Here is a 22,747-nt window from a genome sequence, read left to right as displayed (position 1 = left end):
ACCATGTGGGCAAGTTTGGGAAAGAGAACTCCTCACCAGTGGCAGCATTTCTCAGTATTTCCAGTCTGGTTTTTTCCCTCCATTTCTGACAGCACACTCTTAGACAATTTGAACTTCCCCTGAACTGAAGTGTTGACTGTTTCTTATTAAGCTCACATTTGCAGGGATGTGAGTAGGTCCAGAGCACAGTTCAGATAGTTCTAATTCCATGTCTAACCTCAAAAGTCCAAGGATCAAGTGACATTCCATTCACAGTGCCTTCCTGAGAAGCCATGTGCAGGGAGTCACTTTCACTGCCCCATGTCAAGGACAAGGGAGATCGACCAGAAAGTTCAAGTGAAGAGAAGAACACAAGGCTGTGATCTCGGCAACACTGTGATGTATAATTCATTCGGGAATATCTCAAACTCAGATCCATGACCAAACACTTGTCAAAGTGGAGGAGAAAGGGGAGGAGGTGGGGTGCAGCCAGGTGTGGTGGTACAGCCCGGCAGCTCGGGAGCTGAGGCAGGAGGATTCAGAGTGCAAGGCCAGCCTGGACTGTGTTAACAAGCCTCTGTAAACAAGAAGGGGAGCTACAGTGAATTATGCTGCAGTTAGTACAAGGCTGCTGCTATCTTTGATTCGCGTGCTTTTTAGTAAATATCCAGAGGTGGGTGGTTTCACTGGGAATCTTTTCACAGTGTTTTAAGCCTCTTTTACTGTGGAAATTTCAGACACACACAATAGACAGGGGTGAGCATAAACTGTGTGATATGTATGTCACCCACAGTAGACTAACAGGTGTGAGTTCAGAGTCAACATTTGCTCACTCACGTCTCACTTTTTTGCCTTCAACCCCATGGCTAATTTTTCAATGAAATATCAAAGACTATATCATTATCACCTGTAAATACTTTGACATATACCCCTAAAAAGATTGCTAAATCCATAACTACCCTATTATTGCCCTACTTAAAACAATAACCTCTTAATATTATCAAATATTAATTTTTGGTGGGAGGGAACTCTGGGCCTGTGCATGCTAAGCATATGCTCTACCAGTGAGCTACACTCATGACTGTATAGTGTTAGGTCTCCAATGACTTACACACCACCCAGTGTCATCTCTTCCTGCCTCAAGACTAAGCTTAGTTGTGTAACTTGCTTTGAGCAATTGGAACGTTTTTGATGGGGCTCAAAACCATTACAATTTCTCCGAGTTTTTAATCATAATGTGACTGTGTTCCATGACGGGCAGCTGTCCTTGTAGCAGGTGTGACCCTTTTCCACACTGCTGTCTCACCCCTACACAATTCAGTTCAGCTGTTACGTGAAGTGCATGTCAATGTCATAGCATTTCAACAAGAGACCGTGTGATAGCAGGTTGTGGCCACGACATAGTGTTAGAGATGCTCACACTGCTTCCTTACTGGGTCATCCCCTCCCACACAGAGGCTAGGCTTCACCATGTGACTTGCTTTAGCCAATGGGCCATGAGTAAACATGACACCAACCCTGGAAGTATTTGTGCTAGTCTTGCTTTTCACAAATGCTGCTGTCCTGTGAAGAAGTGGGAGCTAGCTTGCTGATCACATGTGGCCTAGACAAGAGCCCAAATAAATCTGAAAGCCAGCTGATCAAGGCTGAGTGGGACCTTTCAGGGAATGAAAATGTCTTAGCTGAGCCAGGCCAAATTCCTGATTCCAAGAACCAAGATTAGTGAGTATTATTTTATACCAGTTGATCATGGTATGTTTGTTATACAGCAAAAGATAACTGATACATATTTTTAACCATCTATGAGGTGGAAAGTTCTTAGGGAAGGAGAACCATTTGTTAATAAGTTTTAAAAGTAACAGCTATTTACCAGTCAGAAGTCTCCAGTGGCAAAATGTCTCCCCCCTTACAAAAAGAACATTTTTAAAACCAAAAGTTAACACATGTGATTTGATAAAAGATTTTTTTATTTTGACCATTTACATATTTGAAAAAAATCACACGTGACTAAACAATTTCAATGAATTAAAAATGGATCAAACCACCTTTCTGAAGTGGAATTGAATTACACTAAATGAGGCCTGTCCTAGAAAGCCCGAGACATGTGGCTGCCAGACATCCTGCCCCATTATGAAGCACCCTAGAAGTCTACCCAAGCTTTCTGCAGGCACTTGAGAAATTTGAAGTCTTTTTGAGGAAATTATTGGCTCTACATGTAGATTCTTCTTGCTCTCCTTGCATATATTTACAATTGGCTGCCTATGTCAGTAAATGTTTTCTAAAATGCATTAACTTTCAGAGAGAAATGAGGATCCAGACTCTGTCTGTTACCTAAAGCATGTGGTTGTCACCCTGAGTTATTACTTGGGCATCAGAATAAATCATACCCTTCCCAGTCCCATGCCTGGCAACACTGTCATACACATGCGTGATGCTTGTCAAAGGCAGTCATCCGAGCACTTAATGCACTCTAGGCAGCTGTGCTGGGCCCTGGTGTGGGGCATAGGACTTAGAGTAGCTCAAAGTGACAGACAGGGTTGTCATGAGAACTGCTGGACAGAGGCATGAAGACAATTGCTTGTGAACAGTGGGAAACGGGGAGCAAGACTTCATGGAAGTGACACTTAGGAAGTTTGCCAGCTGAAGAATTGGGAAAAAGAATCCCACATAGGGTGGAGAAGAAGGTAAAGGAAGGTTCCTCAAATGACCCAATTTCCACATCCAAGAAACAGGGGAAGTTGAGTGTAGCTGAACCACCAAAGGCATCGGTGGAGATTGGTGCCATGTACAACACTAACTTAGGCAGTCCGTGAAATGGGGAGTCAGCAATACCCACCACCGAGCAATCCTGAGAGCTTTGCTTCCATGTGAGTCACATCTGTAGATGAATACAGAGAAGGGAGCTTTCTCATCCTTTCCAACCCTGCTACTTTCCTATATTAGCCAATCACTTATGCTGAACGCTAACACAGAACAACGTGGACAGACAGAGGAGCTTTTACAGGATTCCTTTTCCAGCCATCCCTTCATTGCTGGCCAGGCAGCTGAAGACTGAAGAGTGCTGGTAGAATGCACACGTATCCAGAAACAAAAGAAAACTGGGTAATTCGAATATGCCTTCCTCTGTCCCGATATGACTGACAATATTTGAAACAGCAGATTCCAAATATGAGCCAGGAAATTTTGACAGCCCTGCCTACAAAATGCGGTCATAGTTGTATTTTAAATGATATCACATGGTATAAACACAAGCAATGGAGTTCAATGTTCAGTTTTGATTTTTCTTTCCCTGTGACATACCCTAGCAAACATAAAAGCATTCTAATAAAGCAAGGGAAAACACAGAAGAAAGTACAATGTTGTGAGTCATCTTTAAAGCACCGTTTTTGTTCTAGGAATGGTGGTATATACCTGTAACCCTAACACTTGGGAGGTAGAGCCAAAAGGATTTGGTGTTGAATGTCACCTTTAACCTCATGTGGAGTCTGAGGCTAGCCTGGGCTACATGAGACTCTGTCTTTAAAATAGAGGATGAGGTTTTCCCAAGAATAGCCATGAATTTCCACTTCACACTACACTTTTGCAGGGGAGTGCCCCCCCCTTGCTCTCTCTCCCTCCCTCTCTTTCCTCCTCTCTGACCCTGCCTCTATACCTGATTTTTCTTTGAGTATAGGGACTGACAACAGAGCACATGTTCTTCAAAATAGAATGGCTCTGAGTTTCCCCTGTGTTGAGTATTCTTAAGCCTGAGCACTCATTGGGGTCTCCTGGAATGCTTGTTGGGACAAGATTTCTGGCCCCAATCTTAGTTTCTGATTCAGGAGGCCTGGGTAGGAGCCAAAAGCTTGCATTTCTAGAAAGTTCTCATGGTGTGGAAGCCCCTGTACCACACTTAGAACCCTAGTCTGTCACCACATCACCCTTTGACCTCTGCTGATACTGTGGATGACTTAGAAAAGGCACATTCTGTTACCTCATAGATGTTAAACTGCTCCAGCAAGTCCAGGTCTGTCCCTTTCTTGTTCAAGTGCCTCTGGGCCACAGCGGCGATGCCCAGCTCCTCCAAGCAGTCCACCACATCATAGAAGGTGTCTTGATCTGGCAGGCCTGCCAATGTCTGCAAGAGAAGAACAGGAGACAGCCATATCTTAGGGGAATGTCACAAGGCAATGAAGACCTCAGTTCTAACAACCTGCAACAGGGCAAGACACATGATGAATTCATTCAATGAGGAAATCTCCTGGGAGGAAGCAGAGTGAACTCAGGACTTTTGCCCCGGGGGTACAGTGCAGCAGGAGCCCCTGCAACCAAGGGGGTTGGGGGCTGGGAACTCCTGTGGGTGAGTTGTTGCACTCACTGTTAGGCTAGCTAGGGGAAGGGATTTAGCAGGTGTCATCAAGGTTCCAAATCAGGTAGTCCTCCATGGTAAGTGGGCAAACCCCTCAAGAGAGGAGGTTGGTCTCCCCTGAGCTCAGGCTGGTTTGGAAGAAAGGGCAAGACACAATGAGCTGAGCAGCTGTGGGGAAAGGAGTCCAGCAGACAACCACAAAAGACTGCCAGAGTCCATCCTGGCCAACATCTTGACTGTAGCCTTGGAAGACCCTGAGCAGACAACCCAGTGAGGATGTGTCTGGACTCTTGCCCCTTGGGAACTGTGAGATGATAAATGTGCATTGCTCTAAGAGACCAAGCTTGTAAGACTTGTCATGTGCCAGTGGAAATTTAATATGCTTCTAGATTTGAAATTCTGATTATAATCAATATAACAGTGTGAGTTTTAATTTAATGATTCTCTTCCATTTGAACGCAGCAAAGTCTCTCTTCACTCTATGAAACTTTGGGAAACAGGAGACATTTCAAAGCCGCAACCAAGAGCCAGAAAGACAGCGAACTAACTAGGGACTAAAGAGAAGTTCCCAGGATTCCAGGCTGGAGACTGGGTGGGTGGCTCTGAGTGGGGCTTCACCCCGGTCTACAGTGATGTCTGGTCACCTGGGGAATTTCTCCCCTCCCTGAGCCTTCATCTCCCTCATATGTAAGCTGAGGGGCTTGCACTAACTCTCAAGACTCCCTCTGTTCTAAGCGGGACCTGCTGAGAACACTCTCTCTGTAGGAGAAGCAGAACTCAGAAAAATCTCCCCCAACACTTCTTTTTGAGCATCTCTGGGGGAGGAGCCATGTTTGGCGGGCTTTCTGAGAGAAGTTTGCACGGAGCCTGTGGCCCTCCAGTGTTCACACAGGCTGCAGTGGGACTGTGGCATTTCCCCCGGTGCAGGAAGGTCCCACATCCCAGACACAAAGTCACCTTTTCCAGGCTGCCGCTCTAATATGCTCAGCTACCGTCACCTCATTCCCACCTGGGCCTCTCCCGGTTCCCCTGCCAGGATCAGTGCTAAGACACCTACAGCTGGCAAAGACCATGACCTTGCCAGAAAAGTCCTCAGGCATGAGTCTCCTGAGGCTGGGAACACCCGACAGCTGCCTTATAGCTGGCATCCCTGACCTCCGTTTTCTTACAGACTTTGTCTTGCCAGGACCTGTCACTAACATTTCTTTACTGGCATTTAGTCAGAGACCAAACTCTACCTTCAAAGAAATTTGTCTCTCCTTGGGTTTTCAGAGGATAAAACCTTCGTACAGGATAAAACCAATGTGGTAAAGGCCCATGACCCTACACTCCCCAGTGTCACCTGTGGAAGGCAAGAACTGTGACATTCAACCCCCTCCACAGGCAAATGGGTAAGTTAGACACATGGGTAGATATATTGGGGTGCACCTGTGAAGCACAATCATATGTATACCCCAAAGGGAGTGAGTTATTAACATACACACTAACACACCTGAGTATGTTTTATACAGAGAGAGGGAAGCCAGCTTCAAAGGCTTACATACTACAAGATTCCATTTGACCCTGAAAAGACAAGACTATATAGTACCTAGAAAATCAGTGGTTGCCAAGGGTTATGGATTGGGGGTTAAGATGCCTATGAAAAAACACTAGTGAGATTTTTTAGGGGAGATGGAACTTATATGTATCCTAACTGTGAAGTCAAACCACCTGTGTGTGTGTGTGTGTGTGTGTGTGTGTGTGTGGTGTGTGAAAACTCATACAACTACATACCAGAAGGGAAAGAGCCATTTCAATGTTTAAAGCAAAATAAAATTAAATGTTTAAAAAAGTTATTCACTTAGCCTGAATCTCACATGATTGACTATCCCCAGGCCCTAATGAAGCAACGCCTCTTCCCAGAGCTCCCTGGGGTTCTACTGCTACCCCCCATCCTCATCCTATTCTGTGAGGTGACTAGTCTGAGACCCTATTCCAAACAAGGGCTCTACCCAGGAATATTTCAGCTTTGGCAGAGGAGGTTATGGTCTCGTTTTGACATCTTTCTTTCCTCAATTCTTTTCAAGACGTGCATAGGAATGTGGAAGGCTAGAGGGTTTGCTTGATGTCTCCGGTAAACAACAGCAGCACAAAAAAGCCACTCTGGTCTCAGAACCTAAGGCAGGCTGGGGTTTACTGCCTTTATCATGAAAATGTCAGTTTTTAAATTCATGTTATTATACCACCATTTATTTGGTCGAAATTGATTCTAGTTAGAAACCACCCAACTTGCAACATAGTTTCCCAGACTTTAGAAACTGGTGTTTTGTGTTTTTGTTGTTGTTTTTCCCAGACTCACATTTTGCTACTTTGTTTGGTAGCTTGGTGCATTTGACTCATTGGGGCCATAAACATGACTGCAATTCAATAAAGCAAAATGAACTCAGAGTGGCAGTGGTCTGTGGCCTTTTCCAGGAATGGCTGTGTCTGGAATGACTTCTCTCAGGACCTTCTCCATTTGTAAAGAGCAGGCACTATCCTAGCTGGCTTTTCTGTTGCCATGATAAAACACAGACCAAAAGCAACTTAGGAAAGTTGCCTATTTGGTTTACACTTCCAGGTCACACGCAGCCATCACTGAGGGAACCTGGGACAGGAACCCAGTCAGGAAATAAAGCAGAAACACAGAGGAATTATGCTTGCTAGCCTGTTCTCTGACTCATGTTTAGCTGTCTCGGGTCCACAGCCTAAGTCCAATTGCCTAGGGATGGTGCTGCCCACAGTGGGCTGCCCCCCCCCCACCTCAATCAGCAGTGGAGATAGTTCCCTCGTAGACATGGCCATAGGCCATTTTGACTGAGGAAATTCTTCTTTTGAGGTTTTCTCTTTCCAGGTGACTCATCTTATGTCAAATTGACATAAAAACTAATCAGGGTAGGCACAGATAAGGTATGTCAACAAGAATTCCTAGGGGGAAAAGCTGTGCCTGCACAGACTGATGTGTTTACTAGAAGTGCAGTGATGTGGAGGGGTTGAAATGCTGCAGGTCCAGAGGCTCATTACCTTTCCTTGGCTAGCTTTAACCCCCCCCACCCACCAATAGCCATTCCTTGCTTACCTCTTTTTCAGAACCAATAAATAGACTAATAGACAAAAACTGGCTAATAGGCAAAAACCCTTTGAAATATATTAACTTAACAAACCCCTAAATTCCACCAACTCAAAAGCCAAGACTGTCATCAGCTAGCATCTTCGACCTATAGAAAACCTTCCCCCATCTTGCTGTAACCACCTTTCTGATGCACCTGCCAACATATTTCAAACTTGCCTTGATTAATGAAAAACTATAAAGCTTCATGAAGCTGCTTCCACCTTGAACATGGAATCTGAATTACCCTCAGTATCTGTTCCCAGGACAGAGCCACTCAAATCTGGTTCTAGAATAAACTCGTATCCCTTTAAGGTGAGAATTATCCAGCTTGGGTAGACAGCAGAAGGGCTGGAGGAGCAAGCGAGGAGTCTCAGGTTTGTGTCTCACCATGTCCAGCAGAGGGTGAGTGTCAGTGTGACAACAGAGTGCCCATGCGCTGATGCCACAGTGAGGAAAAGTGGCCACAGTCTGCCAAGGAGAAAGATAAAAGCAGACAACACTGGGCAAGAGGGAATGTTCACTTTTGCTGAGTTCAGAGTTCTACAGAGCAGGGCCAGTAACTGTAAAGGACAGGAAAGAGCTAAGCTTCATCTTCAAAAACATGCTGCAAATTACATGCCAAGTAAGCTGATGAGCAGAGTTGGAAATAAAGTAGACTTCTTATGATTATCCATCCGAAATGTGGCTGTCTCCTGTTGTGACCATATAAGAGCTGGCTGTGCGCTCCCCGGCAAATACTCCATTAATAAGTAAATACAGGGGCAGGAGAGATGTCACACAGTTGAGACCACCAGCTGCTCTTATAGAGAACCTAGGTTCAATTCCCAGCACCCACATGGCTGCTCATGGACATCTGTAACTCCAGTTCTAGGGGCCAACCTTTCTAGTCTCCATGGGCATCAGGCACACACATACTGCATAGAAAGACAGACAGACATGCAGACAAAATTCCCATATGCATATAAAAAAATCCTAATATGAAAGAAACAGATGCAGGGGCCTGGAGAGATGGCCTCTGAAGGCACCTGCTCACACATGGCGCACACCTGTAATCTAATACTCAGGAAGCAGAGACAGAGATGGGCATCAGTGTGAGTTCAAGGCCAGCCTGCTCTACACATTAAGTTCTACCCAGAATTATATAGGGAGACATTGTTCAAATTTTTTTCTTGTTTGTTTGTTTTTAAGCAGCAGCAAGAAATACAATATAACTGTCATGGTAGAGGTGAGGCTATCCCAATGGGGGACACTGTGTCATTTTCTTTGGCTACCTGACATTGACCCCCAAGGAATTTGAAACTCTCCAGGAATCTCAAGCTCGGGGAAGAGAAAAGCTAAAGCCCAGGTGCTGTCAGAGGAGGAACTTGTCTCCTGTAGAGACTTCCCATAGTTGTGGTCGCTTGCAGGAGCCCAGACAATGGTGTGTCAGTGATGAGCAGGGCCACACTCTGACCAGGAGTGCATGTCTCTAGCCCCTGGTTTAAACTTTAATTTCGTGTTACTCACCCACAGTCGGCCACTGACCTCTTCATTGGCTCCTCTTCCCAGAGTGGCCATATTAACCAAATTTCATCTCTCTGCTTTTCACAGACTTGACTCTTGAGCTGGTATTTTGAGGATGGGTGGTTGAGCCCCACTTGCTAGGGCTGCAGGGCCCAGGCTTACCCCTGGTGGCAGTCATGTAGCCTGGGAGGATGTCTTTATGCTTTACTGTGTATTTCTAGTATTCATGGTTGACTTAGGGTCTTTTTATTTTCTAACTTTATTAATATATTCAGGATATTGGGTTTTTTGGCCAATAGCTTCCTAGTTTGTCATCTGCCTATAGCTTTGAGATTTTCATTTTACAAACAAGACCCTTTATAATTTATTAAATAACATATTTAAATAGTTTATTTAACAACCTTTTTCGTTGTTGTTGTTGGTGGTGGTGGTTTTTTTTTTGTTTTTATTTTCAAGACAGGGTTTCTTTGTGTAGCTTTGGAGTCTGTCCCGGAACTCGCTCTATAGACCAGGCTATCCTGGATCTCACAGAGATCTGCCTGCCTCTCCCTCCCAAAAGCTGGGATTAAAGGCGTGAGTAATCATCACTGCTAGCTCATTTTACAGTCTTTTACTGTAATAATCAAAGTAAACTCAAAATAAAATAAAAAGTTGTCAGTACCAAAATGGAGTCATTTATGTCAAATCCAAGGCAAATGGGCCATCTGGGCCACACTGCAGGGACACTTATGTACATATGCCTAGATTAAGAATTATCCACAGAACTCTGGAGAGGAGGCTATTTGGTTATACCACAATTGCCTAAGGTGAACTGCCTCCACCGCCCCCATTACCAAAGGCCTTTGTTTCAAAATGGCTTACATGCAATTCCTATTTTCTTCTGAGGGCATTCCCTTACCTCAGCCTCTGCAAATGTGCCTTTAGTCTCTTCCCACCACATATCTATCTCACATTGCCATCCCTTGCTACTTCCAATAAATTTCTTGTTTAGGTGATCCAGTCTCTCCACTGTGGGGATCTAGACCAGACTGCAGCCCAGGCCACAGTACCTGCAGCAGCCCCTCCCCTATCACAGACACAGGCAAGCACCCTATTGGAGAGATATGTGGATATCTAACCAAAAGACTTTCCAGTACCAAGATTTCTCATGTGGGGAAGTGAGTTTACAGACCCAGATACATCAACAGATAACAGATAGCCATACATTCTGCTCCCCACCTCTTCCTGCTGCCAGTGAGAGACTCAGAGTCTGGCTGCAGGCTCTCTGGCTCTGAGACTTCCACTTCTGCCTGGAAAGCCTGATTCTACTTCAGAGCCCCATCTTGTTGTCTGTCCCTGGTGCTGAGGCTCAAATTCTCCTAAGAGCTCCCACCATGTTATTGCCAGTTTGCCCATAACATTAGTAACTCTTCTAAAAAACTTCTTACTCCCCCAAATCAATCTGTGTCCCTCTTGAACCCTGGACCTGAGACTTTTCATCCACCATTCAATTTATAACTCTTATCAACCAGAGATTAATATCATCTTCATCTCTTTCTCAAGTGTTTTCCCCCTACAGTTCGATTCGTTATGCCAGAATCTATTTTTTATTTCAGGATTGATTGTGATATATGACCTGAAAATGTTTCTGTTTATTTCTATTTATCACTACCCCACCCCAATCATGGATGAATCTGTTCTATCAGCACAATGTTGACTCCATGGCGAGTTCTGAACCCTGGATCTGCTTCAGGGCACCCCCACGCCACTCATCTGCATGCTGAAAAAAGTTGACCATTCTTAGCATGAATGCAACATGTTACCGCTGAGGAGAAGCTGTGTCTCATATTTAGACTGCATCTTCTGTTAGTTAGGAGAAGCAGGTCTCTAGTTATATTCCAGCAAGATTCTGGAACCTTCCAAAGCCTTACTCCTCATCACTGTAGTGAGTTCTACAGACTCATAGTCAACAAACAGTCTAAAGAAAATCCTCAGGGTAGAGACAATGATGCTTGAGATGTGGGGTATGACAATCTGAATGAAGGGACACTAGGACCAAGGACCAAGATAGTCTGTTCAGAGTCACCATGGGAATGAACACCACCCAAGCAGTACTTCTGAGGATAGCCTTAAAGGACTGTAACTGTCCTACAAGATGATGACCAGAAAGGGATGTGGTAGAAGTGACAAGAGCACATATGTGAGGTCATTACAACATAAAGGAGGTAGGATCTACCTCCAGGATCCTCACCTCTGCCCAAGAGTCAGAATTCAACAAACAAAAAGCCTTGTGTCTTCCTGACCTGTGAATCATTTCTTTCTAGTCAAATTGCTAATTCTAATGGGGAAATGTCATTAAGAGTGAGATTTGGTATGAAACAACCTCTTACAGTTCTTGCTATTGCCTTCCAATCACCAAGTTGTGGCTCGTGAGGAATGGTTTTTCATTTTCCTACAGCTGGTACAACTAGCTACCTTGAGCTAGGTGTCTTAACATGTCAGAACTTTATGGTCTAAAATTAAGGACTATGTTCTCTGTAACAGCCCCTTGGACTTACCTCTGTCTTCATGTGGCCATCTTCCCTGTATGTATTCATACTTTCTTTTCTTCTCTCTCTCTCTGTCTCTCCCCCCCCACCTTCTGTAAGGCCATCAGTCATATTTGATTAGAGTTGTCGTAATGACTAAAGACCCTCTTCATAAGATTTAAGGCTTTAACCCCTATTTTTGAGGGGGGGCACAATTCAACCTAGAGCACATGTCAACCAACCTTGTTGACTAGAGTCATTGCATAAACCAATAGCTCCGTGTCCACTCCATCTTTTTCCTCCAGGATTTCCATGATGTTGGACCAGGGTTTGATGCCTATGAGTAAAGTAAAATGATTAGAAACTGTAATTCAATGACATCCATTATCCCAATCAACTGAAGTTTCACCAAGGAGTTCTCCTGGGATGGCAATGTCTTTCCATCACTGTATGTGTAAGGGTGGACACATCTTTAAGCTGGACTTGTGCCTAATAAACTGTATTTCTTAGCAACCAATATACTATCCTCTCTCATGTTCATTATCGGTATCCATAACTATTGGTCTGAGAAGTCTCCTTTATATTAAATACACAGTTTTAAGTCTGTTCATGTGCACACTTTTGGGATGCAGACTAAAACCCTTCATAAGTAATCACTGAAAGCCCAGCAGCACACACTGAGCAAGGTGTGGAGACCTTGACTTACTACTCTATCAGTTCCAAGCAGTAACAGTGGCATCACTTCCTAGAACGTGTCTAGAGCAAAAGAATGCCACCTCTAAGCCATCAGATATTGTCTGGGTATCAGCTGGGTACAGAGTCTGGTGGGTAATGTCCCTTCATGGGTTTAGAACCTAGTGAAATATCTAGACACAACTGCAAACATAGATACAAGCACGAGTCAACATCTGAGAAGTGGCGGACATATTTAGCTAAGGCAAGGCGGATACAGTGAGGATGGCTGTGGAAGGCATGGGATTCGAGGTTCCTCCAGGTGAGCCCCTCTATTGAAGGCTCACAAGCTGCTGTCTCCAGCCTCTGGGATAGAGCTAGAAAACACTTTACATTCAAGACCATTAAGTCAAGTGCAAGGCCACAAAGGACAAAGCCATCTTTTGGCATAGTTTCCACGTATACATATTAGGAGTGATAGGAGCACCTGCTTGCCCTCGGGTGGGCGGGCTAGAATGTGAACCTCTTTTCTGTGTGATTCCTCTATAAAGTATCTCAAACGGATATCACTTATTCTGGCTTGATAAAGTAAATTTGTAAATAACCTAAGCACAGCAGTTTCCGAATGCTGGTCCTTGGATGGCTTGTGACAGAGCTGACCTTGGCCTTGAGATAAACATTTCCCAAAGGCAGAGATGGTATCACTCTTGTTCAGCACAGTGCCTGCCATATAGCACAGAGTCAGGAGAATGTCTGAGAACAGGGATGATTTCTGAGAGGGTACTTAGTATGTGAAGATGGAACAGCTTTCCAAGAATGAGAAGGCAGATACACCCTAGTAAGGAAAGAAGGCAGAAGGATGGAGGAGTAGCCAGCCACCTTCTATAAGACATGACACACACAAGTTAATTCCACACAGAGACATGACAGCTCTTCCTGCAAGTGAACCTGGTCTTATCCTTTAGCTGAGTTACCCAGCCAGTCAGAACCAAGCAATCTCTCCTCTCTCTCTCTCTCTCTCTCTCTCTCTCTATATATATATATATATATATATATATATATATTTGAGACAGGGTTTCTTGGTGTAGTTTCGGTGCCTGTCCTGGATCTCTCTCTATATACCAGGCTGGCCTTGAACTCACAGTGATCCACCTGGTTCTGCCTCCCAAGTGCTGGGACTAAAGGCGTGGGCCACCACCACCCGGCTCCTGCCTCTCTTTTTAACTCTGAATGCACAGACATGCTCTCCCTCCCATACCCACTAAATTGTCTCCAGACTTTATCATCTAACTGCTTTACCGTTAGCACCAGGATATAGCTGTCCTTCAAGTACCAACCAAGTGACCATTTCAGCCATCCTGATGAACTTAGAAAGCATCTGCTTGTGTTTCTTTCTTTTCTTTTCTAAGGATATTCTTTTCTTTATTTCATTTAAAAAGTAGGTTGATGACATTGTGGTCACCAGAAATGTTCACTATAAAATACCAAGTTGTTGGCAATAATTATGTATCTGAGACAATATCTGCTTGTGTTTCTAATGGGGCATCAATCTCAGAGACTAGAGGGCTCCCAGAAGATGCTGGGAGAATTTCTGGGTGCACTGTGCCTAGAGAAAACACTTCAGTCTGTAGTTTTAATTTTTCTGGGGCTTCTGGACTCAGAACTACTTTCTCATCATTGATTTTCATTCCAAAGTGCCCTGTGGGGCCTGGGGAAGGAAAAGCCAAGTAATAGAGGCAGGTATGCCAGAGAGAGGGAAAGAGGATCACTGCTACACCCTTAACACACACACACACACACACTATAAATAAGTGAATATATAAATGTAAAAAGAAAAAGATTTAAGTTGGGGATTAAGACAGGTTGGGGGACACATCTATAAGCTAAGATGCAAGTGTTTGTCTTAAGGGTTTACTATGAGGTGTCCAGGAGAAAAGGCCTTTGTAGTTCCTTTCTTAGCATTGATGGGGTATATTAGAAGACAAGGTTGTCATTTCTATCTGTCTCCCTCAAGATCCAATGTCCACCCACCCTGCACCCTAAATAATGCAATATAGGTTCCATAAGAGCCCAGTGCCTCCTGGTGTTTAAAAGCTCATAGAAGACTCAGATGTTTGCATAATGACCGAACTCTGTGTGGACACTGACTGGCTTTGTCTGTTGCACCGCAGACACCCAAACATCAGTAGTTGTCATTATCATGGCCGTGGCTATTGATGACACCAGCATTTACTTGCTCACCTTCTACAAGGTTCCAGGCCAGTCCTCCCTTGCCACGAAGGCACCGTGCTTCTTTCTTAACTCAGATTAAAGACACACACACAGAATACATGTTTGAGACCTTTCCCATCTTATTCTTCTGATAGGCCCCTACATAAATTCAATCAGACACTTAACATGATGCCTTGAACATGAGTTGGTCTAATGATCAAACACATGCTGGACATAATTTACAGCACATTCTGGATCTTTCCAGGTAATAGATCTATATAGTCTCCACAGAGACTTCTGACAATGAACAGTGAAGTCCAGCTCAAGTGTGTAACCTCTAGCCTCCACCATGCTTTGGGTGTTCTTCACTCTTCAAAATTCCCTCAAGCAGAATCAGAGACAGGATCGCTTGAACAGATAATTCGACTTTATTCTATGATAACCATGTGTGATATGCATGTCCAGGAATTAAGTCATATCTCATCACTTTACATTCAAATGAAAAATGTAACTTCAAAAGCTATTCTGGACCAAATTAATAGGACCCAAGATTTATGACAAAATGAGTAGCCCTTTCTGTTTCCCAAGCTCCCCCTCTGTGGGAGAGGCTAACTACATGTCAGAGGGACCATTGCTCTGCCTAGCTTCAAGACAACAGGGCAAATCTTAAGAAAAGAGAGTCTGATAAGACAAAATGACAAATTGGCAACCTCCTTAAAGCTTCCATGAGCTACTGTCCTTCTCTCTTTCTGTCAGGCTGCATCTACCCCCAAAGAAAAAAAGTGACATAAAGATATAAGCAAGAGAGAGAGCCGGGGGATGACTCTGATGGTGTAAAGCACTTGGTGTACATGCACGAGGTCCTGAGTTTGATTCCCAGAACCCACATAACACTTCTAGCTGTGGTGGTATGTGACTATAATCCCCATGCGAGGCAGGCAGAGCCAAACAGATCCCCAGGGCTCTCTGGCCAGTCAGTCTAGACAGATCAGTGATCTCAATTCAGGTTCATCCAGACCTTGTGGAAAAGTAACCCAGAGAATGATTAAAGAAGACATCCTAAGGCAACCTCTGCCTCCCCCACCCCCCACTACAAGAGTGAAGATGATCCAGAGGATCTGAGGAGACAGTTGTGACTCCATGACACATTCAGGGGCTAATCAAACTCACTTTTTTATTCTAGACCCAAAGCTAAAGTATAGCAGACTAGGCCAAATGAGGCATTTAAAATGTTTACATATTCATATTCATAAATGTTAATTATTACCTACGATGCATGTTTTGGTTTGTCTGTTTTGAGGTAATGAGGACCGAATGCAGGGCTTCGTGCATATTAGAGAGGCACTCTGCCACTGAGCTATACTACTGGGCTCCTTTGATAGACTTTCTTTCTAGGCTCTATAAGTGGTCCACTCTATGCCCATGTCACACTTCTGGTTAACTCATAGGTGGCCATGCATGATGTTTATAAAGCCACCAAGGGAATCTGTTCTGGGATGACTTCAACTGCTTTAGGTAGTAATGACTTTTTGAGGGCTTTTAGTTTATTTTGTTAGTTTTATTTGCTGAGTCCTCAACTCTAAGAGTTTTTCTGTCTAATAAAAAATAGAAAGATGACTGCCCTCATTTTCCCATGCCAATCATTCCTGCCAAGGAATGAGTCTGGAGCCTCGCCGTGGAGCAGAATTTATGAGCTATTTGCACGTGTGCCCACATGGACATGCTCAGCTCTCCTTCAGTCATCTCTGGCACATAAAGACCTGGAGACTGCTCTAAAACCTGCTGCTGGAAACACCTGGAATTCGTGTTGCTCTCTGCAGAACTCCATGACATATTTGTATGCTTAATTCCATCATAGAATCCTAGGGCAACTTTATTACCAGTAAACCAGGATGACGCTATATGTATGCATTACAAAATCACAGCCAAGACCACACATATCTATTAAGAAGCACGCTAGTGAGCCACACATGATGAGCTTTCTCTGGGCTTTTTCATTAGTGATGTTCCTTTGTTTGCAGCTCTTCGTGTTTAGTGGCAGGCACATTACAGCAGTTGCCAAAGGTTGAAGAAATTTTATAGGCAAAATCTACCAAGCTGAGAAAACAATCTATGGGATTTTTTTTTTTAAACTAATTGAGAAAAGATGGTCATCGTTTTGTCTTGTTGGAGAGACTTAGGATAGTGGAGGCCTCAGGCTGGGACTGTGGAATGAAGCTTGATGTGGGAAACAAAGCCCCAGGTTCATCTGAGGGTCATTCCCTTTCCATAACATGTCCTTTATGCAGTGGGAACTCCAAAGAAAGATGCTAGGAGATGCTACTCAACAAGGTCAAAGGAGAACCTCAAAGCTATGAAAAGGATGTCCCTATATCATGGTCCAATGGCAAGTGTCCTTGAGATACCCACAGTTTAAGAGAGGGTAACAAAACACACATCCATTCTCCTAAAATAACTCCATAGCTGGGAGATGGAACACATATCCTACAAGGATAAATCAAGGGAACCACTATTTCCCCCAAATACCCACCAGGTTTCCAGGAAGTCAGACATCGTTTCTTAGCTGCTGGCTGTCCTAATTTAGGACTGTTAGCTGGCCCTATAATCTGTTCTTACTATAAGACATCTCCTGTTCGGTACCAGATTGCACCATGTTGTGTAGAAGCAGGCAAGTGCTGTGGTCTGGGACCCACCTTCCAGACTCCAGGATCTGACCTTGCCTAAGGCTCTGCCATCTTTACACACTCCCTCAGAGAGACCAAGAGTTGCTTCTAGGCTGGACTGGCCACGCTGCATCTGCCTGTGTGTTCAGAGCAAAGGTTCATAGTCCTGGCTGGCATTTGTTATCTCAGACCTTCAAAGAAATGAGGAAGCTACTGTCTTTCCCATTTTGAATGGGCATCAAAAGGGAGTAGTGAGCAAGCTTGAGTCAGACATAGCTAGTTGGAATAAAGAGTATAGCCTAGGCTGTTAATCTTCCCAACAAAGCGCAGAGGCTGCTTTGTCTGTATGTCTGACTTGGATGGGAATACATCAACATGTTAGCACACCTGCCTATTGATAGCAAAAGTGATTTGGGATCATCTGTAGACTGGGTATTCCAGATTTTTCAAGTGAAGTATTACTATTGCAATCATAAAGAGAAAAAATATTATTCAGATTTTCCTCTTACTTATCTGAGTCTTTGTGGGGATGGTGATAAGAACAATCAGGTCCTCTCAGAGGAAAATTAGCAAGAGATGTCACAGGCATCCCAGCAATTCAGCTAAAGACTTCACACCACTGTAGACCACAGCATAGTTCACACGATCCAGCTACAGCTCTTACTTTTGTCTCTTTTTTCTTTTCAAGTCAGGGTCTTTCTAGGTACCCTAGGCTAACTTCGAACTTATGATCCTCCTGCTTCAGCCTCCTCAGTGCTGAGATCACATGTGGCACATGACACTCCACTCTTTTCTATCTGTGTGCAGCATGCCTGTCTGCTCAGGACAGCTGAGTGCTGGAATGGTATGCAGGGAGATAGAGACCTTGTCTATGAGCTGGACATACTCAGGTCAACAGACAGGCAGCAATGACAGAATAGCAGAGAGGAAGGTTGTTTGGAGCTTTGGGAGCACAGGAGACAGGGAGGGGTGTTACAAGCCAGGAGAGAGATGGCAGGGCAGGCAGTCCCTTACTCAGAAAGGCTCCGATGGCTTCCATGCTGTAGGCACTAACAGGGTTTGATGAAATGGTGAGGAATTTTCATTGTCCTGCAGAGTGGTGTGTTGTGGGAGCCTACCGAGGTTTCCTAGTGAGATCTGAGCTTGCTTTACCCAGAAGGGCTGCTGCATAAGAGGATGGGTTGACCACCACAAGCATGGTTACTAGGTATTGGGAAGGGTCTGCACTTGGCTGTGCTGGGGGGAGGTCTTTTGCTCCACCCCTTGGAATTCTTTAAAGCCCTTTAGAAGAGACAGAAGATATATATATATATCTTAACCCTCACTCCTCAAGAGTACCCTGGGGGAAAAGGTGGGGCCCGGTTGCCCACAGTATGTGACAACAGGTCAGAAATGCTGCGGCCCCTGAGTAAGACACAGCACAGGATGGGGGGGGGGGGGCAGAAGGCTCAAAGGACATCCATGGGACAGTGTTCCAGGGGACAAGGAAGAGAAGGAAGGACACAAGGTGACCTGAACCGGCTCCGGAAGATAGGTGCTCAGTGATGGGGGCAAAAAGCAATGTCTGACGTGTGCTGGCTAGATCCATATGTGCATTTTTCTTCTTTATCGCATCACATTCCAGCCCTACTCTCCATAGTTACCACTCTGGGTCCTTCATGGAGATGTCCACACACAGAATGCTCCCAATAACTCACTAGAAGATGGGAAAACCTCCCTATATAAGATGTTGTGACCTCGATGGCTCCCGGGCAGGGACCGCTCACCTCTTTTGGTGTCAACAGCAGAAACAGCCTGAATGAGGAGGGGTGCATTGGACTCGGAGTACTCCACAAAGACGAGCAGAAGTTTCAGGGCTGTCTTCACCACCAGGCGGAACTGGAGGAAAGATAAAACCATCACACAGAAGCAGAGGCCGCCCTGCCCACCTGAATGCATTCTCTCCTCCACCCACAGCCAGCACTCAGCCATCAGTCAACCTGGAGCTCCTCAGGGATCACCCAGATTGCTTCACTAAGGCCTCACTCACCCCTCATTAGATACCTCAGCAGACAGGTATTAGTGCCCCCTTCCCCAACTGTGAAGATTAGGAAACTGAGGCAGAGCACACTGTCCATGATTACGCAGTTATTGATCAATGGAACCAGAAATTCATATCCAGGGCATTTGGCCCCAGAATTCACATCCAACTTCCAACGAGGAAGACTGCATGCTGAACTGGAGACTTCATTTGATCCCAAAGACGGTAGTCACAGTTTTTATTTTTCCAATAAGGAAGAAGGCACAGCAGGTCAAACTACTTGTTCTTGGCCACAAGTGCCAACTTGGGTGAAAGCAAACCTGGGTCAAGTCCTCAGCACTTAAACTAAGCAGGCATAGCAGGCTGCCTGGGGCCTTGGAACTCACAGACCCTGGATCCACGGCTGAGCATTTGTGAGGAGTTGCAAGCTCAGAACCTTTCTTTCCCTTGGAGAGGAACCAATGAGCAACTCGCTCAATGGAAGTTACCATGGCTTCCTGACTCCAGCTCCTTCAGTCCTGTGGGGTTCTGGGTCAGTTTCCCACCTCCTAGTTGCTCCTCCCTCTCCCCCTCAAAACCTCCCTTTTATTTATCCCGTTTCCTTCCAAGAATCTCTCCCTCAACGGCCATACACATACCTCCTGAAAACTGTTCAAATGATGCACCTCAGAACACCAAGCCAGTCTCAGGCTGTCCATCCCTGCCCAAGCTGTTTGCTGCCATTTTCAACCCCACAAGACTCTTCTAAATGGAGAGGCCAGGAACTACATTTGACTCAGAGTGGGCTTAGGGGTGTCTGCTAATGCACTGATCTATCAGTCAACGGACAGGTCAAACAATCTGTACCATTTCACCCTCCCATATTGTGGAAAATCAGCTCCTGCTTCTTCATTTGCTCTGCACCAAGAGGGAGACCCAGGGACCCCAGGAGGTGTGTGCTCACATCACAGTGACAGGGGACAGACTTGATGGAAAAGGGAGGAGACCCCAAGCAGGCAACTGCATTGTACAAGGTATTATGGTCAATACTGTCAACTTGACCTATCTGATTTAGACTCACCGAGGAAACTCAGGAAAGCTTTTGGGTGTGTCTGTGAGGGAGTTGAAAAGAGAATTAGCTTGTGGGGAAAGGACCCACCCTCAGTGTGGATAACACCATCCCACGGGGACTTGGATGGAAGGAAAAATGGGAAAAGGAGAAAGCAAATTAAGTGTTAGCATTCTCTTTCTCTCTGCTTCCTGATCCAAGAAACTGTCTCTTTCTCCGACTCTTGTCTGTCCAGTCCAAGAAGGTCCTAGCTGCCATACTTTGGATTATATCTTCTTAAGCCAGGGGTCAAAAATTAATCCTCCTTCCCTCAAATTGTACCTGTTGGGTGTTTACTTTGTCACAGCAACAAGAAAAAACTAGTACAAGAGGCAACAGTTTAAAATCCCACCAGCCCCAAGTCCTTTCTCCAAGGCCATTCCATGCCTCTGTCCCCAGGCTCTTTGTCTGCTCTCACACCTACTATGTAATTACCTGTCTTGTCCCTGGCCCCACTCTCTCCACTGGGTGACTGCTCCCTTGCTCCCCTTGAGACAAAAAAAATAAAACCAAAAAAACAAACCAAACAAACAAACAAAAACCTTTCCAAGAGTTCCTACAGCCCATGGTTCTGATTCCCAGCAATGTCCCATGGTCATTAATCTTGCTGCTCAGCTTCACACGACTTGGAATCCCAGCTGAAACACATTTCTGGGCATGTCTGTGAGGGATTTTCTAGACTGGGTTGAGGGAGGTGGGAAGAGTCTCTCAGGATATGCTGCACCATTCCATGAGCTGGGATCCCAGACTCAACAAAAAGCAGGAAGTGAGCTGAGCACATTCATTTCCCTCTGCTTCCTGGCTGGGGATGCCATGTGATCAGCTGCCTCCAGCTCCTGCCTCCATCCCTGCCGTGAGGGACCATATCCTAAAAAATATGAGCCCAAATAAACCATTCCTTCCTAAGTTCATTTTATCCGAGTATTCTGTTCCACCAACTAGAAAAGCAGCTCATGCACTCTCTGGCCCAACCTGACAGGAATTTAACTTTATCTCCACTACTCAATTTAGCTATTCAGGTCCACGGTGGCCTGCATGCTGTCAAATCCAATGGTTTTCTTGGATTTCACTCAACCCTTGGTAGCACACGCAACACAGCCAATTACTCTCTCTGGGAACAGGGCAGCTAGTCTCCCACCTGATGGCGACTTCCTCACTTGTCTCTTTCAGAGTGTCCAGTATGGCTTTGGGAAGACTTAAGAGTTTCTGCCTGGGAGTTCATTCTTTCTCTTTCCACACACTCTCTAGACAAGTCTATCCTATCCCTGGGTTTTACAATTCATCTAAGATCAGATGTTAAATGTCTGCTGCTTGCTAGGCCTGATCCAAAGTCTGGGCCAAGCTGTCTTATAACTTTGACATCTCTCAGGAGTTATCCCACACCTCAGCTTCACTGTGACTAAATCATCACTCGATTTTCATTCATTCTCACTGCATGTGACCTGCCACTACCAGCCTGGCCTGTTCTTGATGTGACCCCCCACAACAGGCCCTGCTCAGTGCAGTCAGTTGAAGTCACCTGTGCTGTGGGATGTTCTGTGTGTTAAATGTGTTGCTCTAATTGGTTAATAAATAAAACACTGATTGGCCAGTAGCCAGGCAGGAAGTATAGGCGGGACAAGGAGAGAGGAGAATTCTGGGAAGTGGAAGGCTGAGACAGAGAGACACTGCCAGCCGCCGCCATGACAAGCGAGATGTAAAGTACTGGTAAACCATGAGCCATGTAGCAAAGTACAGATTTATAGAAATGGGTTAATTTAAGATAGAAGAACTAGATAACAAGAAGACTGCCACAGCCATACAGTTTGTAAGCAATATAAGTTTCTGTGTGTTTACTCCGTTGGGTCTGAGTGGCTGCAGGACTGGTGGGTAAGAGAGATTTGTCCTGACTGTGGGACAGGCAGGACTGGAGAAAACTCCAGCTACACACCTGTAGTTGTCTCACACTGCTCCAGAATCTAAGTGGGATAGAGCTTCTCTCAAGTCATGCCCCCATCCCTCTCCACCCAGGACCTTCATGGTAGCCTCCAAGGTTTTTGTCTTATGCTGCTGACACACACTCTGTAAACTTCAGCTTACTGCCAATTTGGGGACTTCTCTCCGGCTCTTTTCTCTGCATGGAACCAGTCCTACAAGCTAGGTCTTCTCTTATGTAGGCCTGGGAAATCCCACTTGTGGAAAACACCTTGATGAAAAGGATCCCCTTGACCATTACCACATCTCAGATCCTTTCCCTTTGCATCCTTCTCATGACTGAGTTAGTTCCAGAAGCACTTCCCATATCCATGGGAAACTGAAGCTGGGACCCCCACAGACTCCCAAACCCATAAATGCTTGAGTGACAGAAAACTGAGTAGTATTTACACATATTCACAACCATCCTCCCCATAACTGAGTACCTGAAGTCACTTCTAGATTCTTTTTAGCACCATAGAGTGCAAATGCTGTATGAACCACAGCTGTTTTATGGCGTTGTTCAGGGAACAATGACGAATAAAAGCATTTGCATGGTCAGCAAAGACACAATTTAAAGCAGAATGTTTTAATCATGTTTGTGGTCTTTTCTACAAGGACCCCTACAGACATAGAGACTGGACACACATTTGGCTACTGTGCCTAAGAATACA

The 22,747-nt window shown here is 45.0% G+C and overlaps 1 protein-coding gene across 4 annotated transcripts in view; it reads right to left on the bottom strand.

Annotated features, from left to right (window-relative positions):
* Fhod3 (formin homology 2 domain containing 3) overlaps nt 1-22,747 on the bottom strand; it is a 429,128-nt gene that overhangs the window by 134,842 nt on the left and 271,539 nt on the right. For all 4 annotated transcript variants that reach the window (XM_036204945.1, XM_036204946.1, XM_036204947.1 and 1 more), the window contains exons 7-9: nt 18,780-18,891; nt 11,710-11,804; nt 3,953-4,096 (exon numbers count right to left, since the gene is read on the bottom strand). In XM_036204945.1, coding sequence (XP_036060838.1) covers nt 3,953-4,096; nt 11,710-11,804; nt 18,780-18,891 — 351 coding nt within the window. The remainder of the gene's footprint in view (nt 1-3,952; nt 4,097-11,709; nt 11,805-18,779; nt 18,892-22,747) is intronic.

Source organism: Onychomys torridus, chromosome 13 (genome assembly GCF_903995425.1).
Source record: "Onychomys torridus chromosome 13, mOncTor1.1, whole genome shotgun sequence".
NCBI lineage: Eukaryota > Metazoa > Chordata > Mammalia > Rodentia > Cricetidae > Onychomys > Onychomys torridus.
Note: the sequence above shows the minus strand (reverse complement) of the source record. Positions and strands in the feature narration are given on the sequence as shown.